Consider the following 14528-nt stretch of genomic DNA (forward strand, 5'->3'; position numbering starts at 1 on the left):
TGACTGAGTTTTTAATTGATTCATTTTTGGACTAATGTATAACATTGTTTATGTCTTGAAAAACTCAAATTTTGAAAGTTTTAAGTAATAAGCACATACAGGATTTTTGTATGTCTTTAATTTTTTAATAATGCAATCTAATGAATATTCTGGTGGTTTCTGACTCGCCTTCATAATGTACAGTTCAGTGTGGCCTGTGCGTGTTTTGTGTATCCTTCATTGATTTTTTGCCTCCATTTATTCTCTATTGCAGTCTAAAAGTTGGTTTTAATTGGTTGCCCACAGGATTGACTTGGCCTCTACTTCTTGTTAAGAAAATACATCTCTTGTTTTATCAGGTAAGAGATTTTTGAATAGAGGGTTTGTTTTCTGTACAAAATGAGATAGTTTATTAAGTAACATGAAAATGTTACATATAGTAACTAAATAAATTGTTCTTATTATTTTTAATAGGGTTATCTGAAGGATGAGGAGGGTGGTGGGGTGGAATGGGTACCTTGAACAGTTGCTGTTTTCTTTGGGGTTCAGTTTTCTGCGAATACATTTCTTCTGCTATTTCCTTACTGATGTTAGGCAGTAGGCAGCTGATTTTTCCTCATTCTAGACTAATTAAAATTCAGGTGCTTGTTATTGGTATAGTTTTTAATAATCTTAAGAGGTATAGATACAGATGATGGTTCATATTTTAGAGTACAATTTTGACTTCAATAGGGAACCTCTAGTGATTGGACTGTTTCAGTAATTCTTTTAGTAACTTTCTATCTTAATTTTAAGGTAGATTTCAAACGTCCTAAAAATATTCTGCAGAATATAGTAGGTCTTAGTTTATATTTTCAGAACTGTAAAATGATTTCCTTTTTAGATGGCTTTAGGTATAAATCTTGTGCAATACTTTGGTTTATTCCTGGGCAAATTTTCAGTGTTACCATATAAACTTTCCCTCTGTCCCATGTTTTAGCAGCAAATGGCTTGAAGATGTAGTGTGTCTGTCATGTTAGCTCTTTGTTTGAATTTTGTGTACTTGGAACCATATCAGATTTCTATTTTTTGGTTTCTATGAAACTTGCAAATAGTTATTTTGGGTACCTAGATTCATGTTGTGTTTTTTTTGGTTTGGTTTAGTTTTTGGGCCACATCCAACGGCGCAGTTACTCTTGCCTCTACCTTCAGATATCATTTTTGACCAGCTTGGGGAACCATAAGAATGCCATGCCTGGGATCGAACCTGGATTGACTGCATGCAAGGCATAGCCTCTACACACTGTGTTATTACTCCACGCCCCATGATTTAATATGATCATTAAATGGTCTCAGTATTTTTTGAGGTTGACAGCTTTGCATATGACCATTATCCTAGAGTCAGCTTCCTTATAGACTGTGAAGTAGTAAATATGAAGAAGAGTCTGTTGATGTGTTTTATTAGTGTTAATTTTTCTAATTCTTCAACACTAAAGTTGGAGAACTTTCTCACTCTCAAATGCCTGATGTTACATAATCGTCTAAAAGAATATTTTCTATATGTAAGCACATTTTTTTGGATTAAATTTGAAAGTGGGGGCCGGAGAGATAGCATGGAGGTAAAGCATTTGACTTGCATGCAGAAGTACGGTGGTTCGAATCCCGGAATCCCATATGGTCGGTCCCCCAAGCCTGCCAGGAGCGATTTCTGAGTGTAGAGCCTGAGCGCTGCCAGGTGTGACCCAAAACAAAACAAATTTGAAAGTGGTCTTTAATCTTCTTCAGTGTGTGTTTATGAGAAAGCTGTCAAAGCCCACCACCTCCCCCCAAAATGTGTCCTTGGTATGTAGCAATTCTAATATTGACTTAGTTACCTATTTTGTGCATTGAATTAGTATTCATTTAATATTTGATGTTGAAAACATGATTTCATGAAATTACAACTTCTTTTTTTTTTTTTTTTTTTTTTTTTTTTTTTTTTTTTTTTTTGGGCCACACCCGTTTGATGCTCAGGGGTTACTCCTGGCTATGTGCTCAGAAATCGCCCCTGGCTTGGGGGAACCATATGGGACGCCGGGGGATCGAACCGCGGTCCTTCCTTGGCTAGCGCTTGCAAGGCAGACACCTTACCTCCAGCGCCACCTACCCGGCCCCAAATTACAACTTCTTTTGGAGAGGGACCACTCCCAGTGGTTCTCAGGATTTACTCCTGGCTCTTCACTCAGGGATTAAGGGACCATCTGTGGTCAGTTGTGTGCAAGGCAAGCTCTTACTAACTGCACTATTGTTCTGGCCCTGAAATTGTAAAACTTTAGATATTTATAAATATTTCTACAAATGTTTCAGCAATAAGCTTTGCTCTTAATATTTTTTCAATGTTCTCATTGGAGAAGGAAGCTAGACAGCAAATACTTTAGACTAATAAATGGTATATTATTTATCATTTATAATAGCCTGTTATATTCTATATAACTATAAGGAATCAACCTAATTCCTCTAAAATTATAGCTGATTTATTTGATTTTTTTTTTTGGTTTTTGGGCCACACCCGTTTGACGCTCAGGGGTTACTCCTGGCTGTGAGCTCAGAAATCGCCCCTGGCTTGGGGAGACCATATGGGACGCCGGGGGATCGAACCGCGGTCCGTCCTACGCTAGCGCTTGTAAGGCAGACACCTTACCTCTAGCGCCACCTTCCCGGCCCCCGATTTATTTGATTTAAGATGACTTGTAGGGCCCGGAGAGATAACACAGCGGCGTTTGCCTTGCAAGCAGCCGATCCAGGACCAAAGGTGGTTGGTTCGAATCCTGGTGTCCCATATGGTCCCCCGTGCCTGCCAGGAGCTATTTCTGAGCAGACAGCCAGGAGTAACCCCTGAGCACCGCCGGGTGTAGCCCAAAAAAAAAAAGATGACTTGTAGAGGGGCCAGAGAGATAGCATGGAGATAAGGTGTTTGCCTTGCATGCAGAAGGACGGTAGTTTGGTTTGAATTCCGACATCCCAGATGGTCCCCTGAGCCTGCCAGGATCTATTTCTGAGCATAGAGCTAGGAGTAACCCCTGAGCGCTGCCGAGTGTGACCCAAAACCAAAAAAAAAAAAAAAAAAAAAAAGACAACTTGTAGAATAGAATACCCTATGTTTTAACCACATGAATTTCAAATTGGTGTTTTTTTTCTAATTACAAAAATTTGTCTTGGGGCCCGAGTGGTGGTGCACGCAGTAGGGCATTTATGCCTTGCAAGTGCTAACCTAGGACTGACCACAGTTCAATTCTCCGGCATCCCATATAGTCCCCCCAAGCCAGGAGTGATTTTTGAGTGCATAGCCAGGAGTAACCCCTGAGCATCACTGGGTGTGGCTCAAAAACAAACAAACAAAAACCAGAGATCCCCACCAAATATAAAATTCACATTTTAATTCTAAAATATGCAAAGATCTCTCAACCTCTACCCTGCATCTTTATTTTTTTTTCTAAGATCAATTTTTTCCTATGGAAAAAGGCTGCTGCTAGCTTTTATTTTTATTGATTTATTTATTTTTGGTTTTTGGGTTACAATCAGCGGCACTCAGGGGTTACTCCTGGCTCTGTGCTCAGAAATCGCTCCTGGCAGGCTGGGGGACCATATGGGATACCAGGATTCGAACTACCGTCCTTCTGCATGCAAGGCAAAGGCCTTACCTCCATGCTATCTCTCCGGCCCCAAGCTTTTAAAATAGGTGGGGAGGCCGGAGTGATAGAACAGCAGTAGGGCATTTGCCTTGCATGCGGCCTACCTGGGATGCGCCTGGGTTCGATCTTAGTATCCTATATGATCCCCTGAGCCTGCCAGGAGTAATCCCTGAGCGGCACTGAATGTGGCCCAACCCCTCCACCAAAAAAAAAAAAAAAAAAAAGGCCTACCTGGGATGCGCCTGGGTTCGATCTTAGTATCCTATATGATCCCCTGAGCCTGCCAGGAGTAATCCCTGAGCGGCACTGAATGTGGCCCAACCCCTCCACCAAAAAAAAAAAAAAACAAAAAAACAACCAACCCGAACACAGGGTTTGTGCCCATGCTTTCTAGAAACTTTTCATAGAAAGCTTTTTATGGTGATTGGCACTGTAACAGGCTCTACTTTGGAGATATAAGTAGAACTAACTAAAAGTTTGGTTATTTTGCCTAGTGCTTCCTTTGAATACTTAATAAGTGTTAATCTTGTTTGTAATAAACCCACACGTATTTCATTTCTTGTTGGTAATGTTTTTTAAAGCTAGCTATAAGGCAGGTTGAAGAGTTTTGAGGTAAAAAAGGAAATGAATATTATTTTAAGCTCATAAGTATTGCTTTCCTTTTTCTTTCTTTTTTTTTTGGATTTTTGAGATTGAGCCATGTAAAAATGTAACAATTCTATGAAACTGAGGTTTGTAGGTGTAATGTTAATAAGCAAGTTTAAAATATTAACTTTGATATATTGTTTTTTCTTTATAGGTTGTTTAACTTTGCTTCTTGATTTTACTTACACATTTCTTTATGTGTTACTGAGTAATTAGTGTAGTTATGCAATTGATGACTTCATTGTTATATGGTTGTGTGTTTTTTCTTCCCCACATTTTTGAATCTTGGAACTGAACTAGTTGTTTCCAGAATTAATACCTTTTGGAAGTTGAAATTGTTTAGGTTTTACATGTAAATGGCATATAGTGTCATCTTTAGAATATCCACGTTTAAAATGGCACTGCTTGTGATAGTTTGAGGGATTGAGGGCTGGTCATTCTTGTAGCTAAATTCTTGGTATAATAAACAGGAGTCTGACTTGGCCGTTGCCTTTTCTCATCTGCAGGTGTTTGTGGTTTCAGCGCAGCATGGCTGTGGTCATCCGTTTGCAAGGTCTCCCAATTGTGGCGGGGACCATGGACATTCGCCACTTCTTCTCTGGATTGACCATCCCTGATGGGGGCGTGCATATTGTAGGGGGTGAACTGGGTGAGGCTTTCATCGTTTTTGCCACTGATGAAGATGCAAGGCTTGGTATGATGCGCACAGGTGGTACAATTAAAGGGTCAAAAGTAACGCTATTGCTGAGTAGCAAAACGGAAATGCAGAATATGATTGAACTCAGTCGTAGGCGTTTTGAAACTGCCAACTTAGATATCCCACCAGCAAATGCTAGTAGATCAGGACCACCTCCTAGCTCAGGAATGAGTGGCAGGGTAAACTTACCTACAACAGTACCCAATTTTAACAATCCTTCACCCACTGTAGTTACTGCTGCTACTTCTGTTCATGAAAGCAGCAAAAATATACAGACATTTTCCACAGCCAGCATAGGAACGGCTCCTCCAAATATGGGGGCTTCCTTTGGGAGCCCAACATTTAGCTCAACTATATCAAACACAGCCTCTCCAATGAACACGGTCCCACCGCCACCAATTCCTCCAATTCCAGCGATGCCATCTTTGCCACCAATGCCATCTATTCCCCCAATACCAGTTCCTCCTCCAGTACCTACATTGCCTCCGGTGCCTCCTGTGCCCCCGATGCCCCCAGTACCTTCTGTGCCACCAATGACCCCATTGCCTCCCATATCGGGTATGCCACCCTTGAACCCTCCACCTGTGGCACCTCTCCCTGCTGGAATGAATGGCTCTGGAGCACCTATGAATCTGAACAATAACCTGAACCCTGTGTTTCTGGGTCCGTTGAATCCTATCCAGATGAACTCTCAAAGTGGAGTGAAACCACTTCCCATCAATCCTGATGATCTTTATGTTAGTGTACATGGAATGCCCTTTTCTGCAATGGAAAATGATGTCAGAGATTTTTTCCATGGGCTCCGTGTTGATGCAGTGCACTTGTTGAAAGATCATGTAGGCCGAAATAATGGGAATGGATTGGTTAAATTTCTTTCCCCTCAAGATACCTTTGAAGCTTTGAAAAGAAACAGAATGCTGATGATTCAACGTTATGTGGAAGTTAGCCCTGCCACAGAGAGACAGTGGGTAGCTGCTGGAGGCCATATCACTTTTAAGCAAAGTATGGGACCTTCTGGACAAACCCACCCCCCTCAGACACTTCCCAGATCAAAATCGCCCAGTGGGCAGAAAAGGTCAAGGTCAAGATCACCACATGAGGCTGGCTTTTGTGTTTACCTGAAAGGGCTACCATTTGAAGCAGAAAACAAACATGTTATTGATTTTTTTAAGAAGTTGGATATTGTGGAAGATAGTATTTATATTGCTTATGGACCCAATGGGAAAGCAACTGGTGAAGGCTTTGTAGAGTTCAGGAATGAGGCTGACTATAAAGCTGCTCTGTGTCGACATAAGCAATATATGGGCAGTCGCTTTATTCAAGTTCATCCAATTACTAAGAAGGGTATGTTAGAAAAGATAGATATGATTAGAAAAAGACTGCAAAACTTCAGCTATGACCAGAGGGAAATGATGTTAAATCCAGAGGGGGATGTCAGCTCTGCCAAAGTATGTGCCCACATTACAAATATTCCGTTCAGCATTACCAAGATGGATGTTCTTCAGTTCCTAGAAGGAATCCCAGTGGATGAAAATGCTGTTCATGTTCTTGTTGATAACAATGGGCAAGGTCTAGGACAGGCATTGGTTCAGTTTAAAAATGAAGATGATGCACGTAAGTCTGAACGCTTACACCGTAAAAAACTTAACGGGAGAGAAGCTTTTGTTCATGTAGTTACTCTAGAAGATATGAGAGAGATTGAGAAAAATCCCCCTGCTCAAGGCAAAAAGGGGTTAAAGCTGCCTGTGCCAGGTAGTCCTGCAGTTCCAGGAGGGCCTGGTTCAGGAGTGCCCAGTGCGGGAGTGCCCGGTGCTGGAATACCTGGTGCTGGAATGCCCAATGCTGGAGTGCCTGGCCCTGGAGTGCCTAGTGCTGGAGTGCCTAGTGCTGGAGTGCCCGGCCCTGTTATGCCTGGTGCTGCGATGCCTGGTCCTGGGATGCCCGGAGTTGGGATACCCGGGGCTGGGATGCCTGGTGTTGGGATTCCTGGTGCTGGGATACCTAGTGCTGGAATGCCTAGTGCAGGAGGTGAAGAGCATGCGTTCCTGACCGTGGGATCTAAGGAAGCCAACAATGGGCCTCCATTTAACTTTCCTGGTAATTTTGGTGGATCAAATGCTTTTGGACCACCACTCCCTCCTCCAGGTTTAGGAGGGGCTTTTGGTGATGTTAGGCCTGGTATGCCTGCAGTTGGAAATAGTGGTTTGCCGGGTTTAGGACTGGATGTTCCAGGTTTTGGTGGTGGACCAAATAATATGAGTGGGCCTGGATTTGGAGGGGGTCCTCAGAATTTTGGAAATGGTCCTGCAAGCTTAGGTGGCCCCCCTGGCTTTGGAAGTGGCCCTCCTGGTCTTGGAAGTGCCCCAGGACATCTGAGTGGGCCACCAGCCTTTGGTCCTGGTCCTGGTCCTGGCCCTGGGCCAATCCACATTGGTGGTCCCCCTGGCTTTGGATCTAGTTCTGGAAAACCAGGACCAACAGTAATTAAAGTGCAGAATATGCCCTTCACTGTGTCCATTGATGAGATCTTAGATTTCTTTTATGGCTATCAAGTGATCCCAGGTTCAGTATGTTTAAAATACAATGAAAAAGGTATGCCCACAGGTGAAGCCATGGTGGCCTTCGAATCTCGGGATGAAGCCACAGCTGCTGTCTTTGATTTAAATGACAGACCTATTGGCTCAAGGAAAGTAAAACTTGTGTTAGGGTAGCTGTTCACATCAGTTCTGTAGGTTAGATCTTCATAGTGCTGTGATTAATGCATCCAGATTGTTTCCTAGTATTTACAGGTTAAAACCTGTGGATTGATTCAATTGCATATTGGTTTTCATAACATAGAGCATTGTTTGACTGTTTACAGAAGACTCATTATCGGGATAAACATTGCCATATGTTACAGTAAAGCTGTCTGGAGGGAACACAAATGATTTTGGTATACCATGAGAGAAACCATTTGTAAAACTCAAATGACCATATAACACATATCAAGGAGTCTAGATTGGTTTTGTTTTATATCATATAGGATGAAGAAAATAGAAGTGTCAATAAGAGCTCATAAGAGTGCTCTTGCCAGCTGCTGAAAAAATAGAATTTGGCTACTATTGGAATTTGGTTTCAAGCTGGACAGATTTGCTTTGTTATAGGGTCAAAGCTTTGTCTATAAAAGTCCTCAATTTTCTTTCAAATTAAATAAAATCTCTGTACTCGTATTCACTGTATGTACCTTTATTGCTTCTTGAGGGTTCTTGCTGTATAGCCAGTCATACTTCTGAAGTTGCTGCTTTGTTTGCCTAATTAACTCACTTGTAAATGAGCAGACTGTTTTGTTGTTTTAATATAAACTACATATTTGGTTTGTGCTATTACCTTGAACTTTTATTTCTAATGTCACACTTAAAACTGTGTGAAAAAACCTGCCACAAAAATAAAATACTTAGTCCTCTATCTACCAGCGCCTACTTGGTTTGACCGCAAACTTTTAGTTTAGTCAGTTTAAAATTACTTCATGTGTTTTTTTGTTTTTTTTTTTTTTTTTGGATGGCATCAGATTCCCGAACCCACTTTTTAATAATTGTTTAAGATACTTTATTTGAACTGTGTGTGGTAGATTAATGTTCTGACAATCTCTTTTTGTCCCAAATTCATGTTAAATTTTGATCTGTAACTAAACAAAGAATGCCCAATTTATAAGAGCATTATTAATATTCTGTCTTAAAACAAGTTAAAACTGTTAGTTTTCTTAGCAGAAGTGTAACAGAATAAAGATCTGTAAGTTCTGTAGATTGAAAAGCATTTAATCCTGTATTGAAGGCTTTTTGGTCTAGTTGTTTGATTAGGAGCCTGTTTACAAAAGATCTTCATTTAGAGTACCAGCATAGCTACTGATAGGAGAGAATTGATTCTCCTTGCCCTTTCACACTCTTTGACATTCGGGACAGTAAAGCAGAAGGACCTGGTAGGTTCTGCTTGGTAAGTGTCCTGTTATTAAAACATTTTGCCTTCTAAGTCCTGTTGCTACAAAAGGCTCTCCTTATTCTTGAACTACTCTAAAGATACCTCACAATATGAACACCGAATGGGAAATTAGGAGATCATGAAAAACAAATTTTGTCTTTTACATGGGTCTCTGTCTTGGTTTGAAACATTTTCTTCATTTCCTACAAATCAGTGAACTTTCAAAGGGCACATTCTTTAAAAAAAATACTTAAGATATTTGAAAAAAAAAATAGTGCCTTTAGGGTGTTGCAAGTCGTTGGAACATGAAATACAGAGTGGTGTTAGAGTTAAAAATTGGAGCAGTTTCATTTGTGGTAAGATTTGAAAAGCCTTTTTCACTACTATCTTAAGAGGACTGCTAGCACAGGATTATTTAAAGGAGGGTGTTTCGACTTTTACAGGTTTTCTGATAATTCATAAACACTTGCTTTGATAGATCACTGGATAATTGCCTCCTACTAAAAAAGAAATATTATGTTTGTATATGGTGTTAAATATAATTTTTCTGTTAAGTAATCATTTCATTCCAAAGAGGAGTACAAAAACCTTCAGCGCTGCTTGGGAGTCTTTATTTCAACTGCATATTATTTTCCCCATTGGAAAGCTGATTATTTTCATTTTAGAAAAAATGAGTTGAAACTCAGTTTTCTCACACAATTTATATTGGTTATATGTTCGAACATTCTAATGAAATATTTCACAAACTTTATCGCAACTACTTTGTTATTTCTACAACATCTTAGGCCAATAATTAAAAGGGAACATTTTATTTTATTCATCAGATTAAATAATCTAGTGGTTTGTGTAGCAAACAGTTAACTATGTTTCATATTTGGTTGAATCACAACAGTGTTTTCTTGTTGTGAAATGTAATTAATTAAATGTTTTGCCCTCTTGAAATTGAGTTACTTGTACCTGAGATTTATTAACAGTGGTCACTGCAAAGCACACTGTTCACCCTGTTTTGGGCATTGGAGTTGGAGTTTAAAAAGCTGATATATGTTCGTGAAATATTCATAACTCTTTCTGAAGTTTTTTTAAGAAACTAGATTTGGTTGAAATTTTGCATTTTATTTGATTTGTATAGTATGAAGGATGTGTAAAGCTTTGCTAAAAGTATGTGCATTTGTAAATACTATCACGATATTTTCAAATAGATATGTAAATTTTATTATGTTTTTCTGGTGATATTAATGGAAGAGAATCTCATTAGGTCTATTTTTTGTGTGTGTCTGCCGTTTTATGTTTTATTTTAAAGTATTAGAGAAATCTGAAAATGTATTTTTTATAAATAAGCACATTTGTAAGCTTCCAAACAGTGAAATACTTAGTTCACAAGCAACATTTAGAGGTGTTTTTACACTGTCGTTTGGATATACAATATCGGTGGTTGGGGTTTTTTCCTTAAATGCAACACTTAAGTGAAATGTAGTTCTACTTTCGTGGTTCAAGTTGTCAGAGACACCAACAATGAAAATTACATCAGGAACCTTAACTCTCACTTTCAGAGTAATAGAATGTGCAATTAGGTCAGTATTACATCCACTGAATCAAAAATCTTGGCTGTTTATGGAAGTAAGCATACATACATTTGGATGACAACACCTTGCATAAACATGAGTGCAATGTCAAAGTAATACTACATAGTGTAGGGTGCTTGCCTTTCAAGCAAGCGGCTGGCCCTAAGTCCCTCCAGGAACGATCTTTAAGTGTAGAGCTAGGAGTAAGCCCTAAATATCATCAGTACGGCTCACCAAAAAAAAAAAAAATCATATAAATAAAAAATAAAAAATGCACAAGGGCAACAAGGGCATTAATCAGAATCCCCTTACTTTCAAGAATATTAAAAATTAGTAAAGAAAATAAAATTACTGATGGCCAAATACTTTACAAAGATTCTAGCAGTTGGGGCTGGAGTAATTTGTGGATAGGGCATTTATTTACCTTGCATGCTGTCAACCTGGCATCCTGAGCCACCTGAAGTAATTTCACAATGAGGTATAACCCCTGAATACTGTGGGGGTATAGTCTGAAAACAAAACATATCTATAGTGAACATTTAAAGTCATTTTCTATTCTTCCAAATATTGCCATATTTCATTGTTTTACTGGCAGTTCTACAGTAGTAAACCCTTATAAAGACCAAACAAAATGTTGCCAGTATGACCAGAGTCAGCATTGCCAGCAAATCTGCCATGGCGTTATTCAGCAGGAATTTTTTTACATAGGTGAGTTACTGAATACTGCTCAATAAAACTTGTCACAGAATAAGTAGGCTGATGCTTTACTGCATGCACAAGAATACTGAGACATAACACCAGATATCTTGTTTTTTAAACTTCTAAAAATGTTTTATGCGTTTGGTGATTTGAAGATCATGGTTGCTGCATTGCTGCTTAAACCCTGTCTGCTAATGCTAAAATGTGGAAAGAAGATGGGGCCAGAACAGGAAAGTTCAGTGGGTAACACACTTCCTGTGCTCTCAGCTGATCTGGGTTCAATCCCCAGCATTCCAGGCACTACCAGGAGTAACTTCCTGAGCATCATAGGATGTGGGCCCAAAGCCAAAAAAAAAAAAAAAAAATTGTGGGAAGAAGATTCCTTGATTGTTAGGGAGGAAGTTTGATTGTCAGGCTTGTGATAGCCAATTTTTCAATTTTTAATTTGTTCTTTGCTCTCAAGCCACTTCATTATGTGAACTCAAGAAAAAAAGCAAACAAGATTCATCTATTCATAGGACTATTACAAGAGGCTTTGGAATGTCCTTTTAAAAAATTAGGAAATGGGTAACAGGGTACATTGATAATTGCACAGTACTTGTAAAACTTTTTACTTTTTCTTTATTTGCATTTGGTTAATATGTGAGGTATGTAAGATGTAGCAAGGAGAATAAAAAAATTGATGCTTTTACAATGGTTTTGTCCCAAAGTTATTCAAGTTCTGAAAAATGAAAAATTTTCATAAATTATTCTTGATAATCTGAATTGTAATTTGCACTTTTTTTTTTAAAGAAACACTTCAATCTTTAATTACTGGGCACTTAGAAATACAGATACACCTATGAAATAAGAACATTTTTTTTTTTTTGGTGGTTTTTGGGTCACACCCGGCAGTGCTCAGGGGTTATTCCTAGCTCCAGGCTCAGAAATTGCTCCTGGCAGGCATGGGGGACCATATGGGACGCTGGGATTCGAACCGATGACCTCCTGCATGAAAGAACGCCTTACCTCCATACTATCTCTCCGGCCCCGTAATTTGCACTTTTTTTTTTTTTTTTTTGGTTTTTGGGCCACACCCGGTAACACTCAGGGGTTACTCCTGGCTATGCGCTCAGAAGTCGCTCCTGGCTTGGGGGACCATATGGGACACCGGGGGATCGAACCGCGGTCCGTCCTAGGCTAACGCTGGCAAGGCAGACACCTTACCTTTAGCGCCACCGCCCGGCCCCGTAATTTGCACTTTTTAAAAACTATCTGTGTCATACAAAAGTTTTAGCCCGAGTTTACCATCCACCTTTTTTTAGAGGGGTTCAGACTAGACACATTCCAGGAGGCAGCTGAAGTGTTTTGAAATTACAATTTGACCAAGTATTTGAAAGATCACAAGGAAAAGTCGAGTGTGGCCTTTACCTTGTTAAAGGGGTAGACTCTGCTAATACATGTCATTGTTGCTCAAGAGATCACTCTTCTAACTATATTTTTTCAGAATTTTTATTAGTTTTAGTGATTTTTCTCTTTGAACTTTTGTGACATCTGTTAAAATTCATAATAGGACTTTTATTTTTTTATTTATTTATTTATTTTTTTTTTTTTGTGGTTTTTGGGTCACACCCGGCAGTGCTCAGGGGTTACTCCTGGCTCCATGCTCAGAAATTGCTCCTGGCAGGCACAGGGGACCATATGGGACGCTGGGATTCGAACCGATGACCTCTTGCATGAAAGGCAAACGCTTTACCTCCATGCTATCTCTCCAGCCCCAAATTATTTTGGTTTTTTTTGTTTGTTTGTTTGTTTTTGGTTTTGGGGCCACACCCGACGGTGCTCAGGGGTTCCTCCTGGCTGGCTGTTCAGAAATAGCTCCTGGCAGGCACGGGGGACCCTATGGGACACCGGGATTCGAACCAACCACCTTTGGTCCTGGATCGGCTGCTTGCAAGGCAAACACCGCTGTGCTATCTCTCCGGGCTATTTTTTTTTAATTTTTTAATTTTATTATTTTTGGGTCATACCTAGTAACGCTTAGGGATTACTCCTGATTATGTACTCAGAAATCATTCCTAGCTTAGGGGACCATATGAGATGCCGTGGGATTGAACCGTGGTCTATCCTGGGTCAGCTGTGTGCAAGGTAAATACCCTATCACTGTGCTATCGCTCTGGCCCCTCCTCTTATTTTTAAATTTTTTTTTTTTTTTTTGGTTTTTGGGCCACATCTGGCAGGCCCAGGGGACCATTTGGGATGCCAAGGATTGAACCTGGGTCAGATGTGTGTAAGGCAAACACCCTACTCACTCAAGCCCCAGGACTTTCCTTTTAATAAAAATTCCATTACTATTTTGTCTTTTAGCAAAAAGTTGGAACACGATGGCTTTTTGTAAAGTAGTCGAACAGTTCTGATTATGTGATTCCTGGGAAAATGCATCTTCAACAATACGCATGTTCATTATTATTACTAGGGCTTCATGTAAATGATATTTACTGTGCTGCCCCTGCATTTGTTCTTGGTGCTCTGTGGTAAGAGAATCTCACAGGAATCTGATTTAGAATATGACATTTTCTGGATCAACCTAGCAGGGAGCAATTAAGATGGTCCTGCTTTATTGAAGGTACCACAGAGACAGAGAGTCATCTAATTGGATGCAAGCATTCTGAGACCAGAGACAGAAGCAGTGCTCTAAAATATAGGTAATAATTCTCAGTAAAGGGGTTGGAGAGAGACCACAGCGGTAGGGCGTTTGTCAGGACGGATGGTGGTTTGAATCCCGTCATTCCATATGGTCCTTGGTGCCTGCCAGACGTGATTTCTGAGAGGAGAGCCAGGAGTAATCCCTGAGCGCAGCCAGGTGTGGCTCAAAAAAGCAAAACAAAACAACAGTATAAAGCTCAGCAATATTCCTTGAATTTTGTCAAGAGACCTACAGTACTTAGTAAAAAATAAAATAATGTTGATAAGGCTATCAAGACGAAAGAGCAGGGGTTGGAGAGATAGCATGGAGGTAAGGCGTTTGCTTTTCATGCAGAAAGTCAGTGGTTCGAATCCCAGCATCCCGTATGGTCCCCCGAGCCTGCCAGGAGCTATTTCTGAGTGAAGCCAGGAGTAAACCCCTGAGCGCTGCTGGGTATAACCCACAAACCAAAAAAAAAAAAAAAAAAATGAAAGAGCAGAGCACCTGAGTTGACACTCAGTTCTGGATGTCTGGACTCTGATTTTAGAGACTTAGTAGTTCCTTACAGACAGAACACTTGCTGTCTCTTGCTGACAGTAGGAGGTGAAGGGAAATTGGAGCCATGACCAGTGGAATATAATTAAATGTGAACAAAGTCAAAAGTACAAATTAAGTAT

At 40.0% G+C, this 14528-nt stretch overlaps 1 protein-coding gene across 4 annotated transcripts in view; it reads left to right on the forward strand.

Moving 5' to 3' along the window:
- The first annotated feature begins 244 nt into the window (after positions 1–244).
- The window catches only part of CPNE1 (copine 1), a 48968-nt gene continuing 34684 nt past the window's right edge, over positions 245–14528 (forward strand). Inside the window, exons 1-3 of one of the 4 annotated variants that reach the window (XM_049779233.1) lie at positions 245–338; positions 4781–6844; positions 6950–7670. In XM_049779233.1, coding sequence (XP_049635190.1) covers positions 4803–6844; positions 6950–7670 — 2763 coding nt within the window. In that variant the 5' untranslated portion in view covers positions 245–338; positions 4781–4802. Of the gene's footprint in view, positions 339–4780; positions 6845–6949; positions 7671–14528 lie in introns of those variants that run through there. The other 3 variants (XM_049779231.1, XM_049779230.1, XM_049779232.1) reach the window with 3 other exon arrangements.

This window comes from Suncus etruscus, chromosome 9, assembly GCF_024139225.1.
Source record: "Suncus etruscus isolate mSunEtr1 chromosome 9, mSunEtr1.pri.cur, whole genome shotgun sequence".
Classification (NCBI taxonomy): Eukaryota; Metazoa; Chordata; class Mammalia; order Eulipotyphla; family Soricidae; genus Suncus; species Suncus etruscus.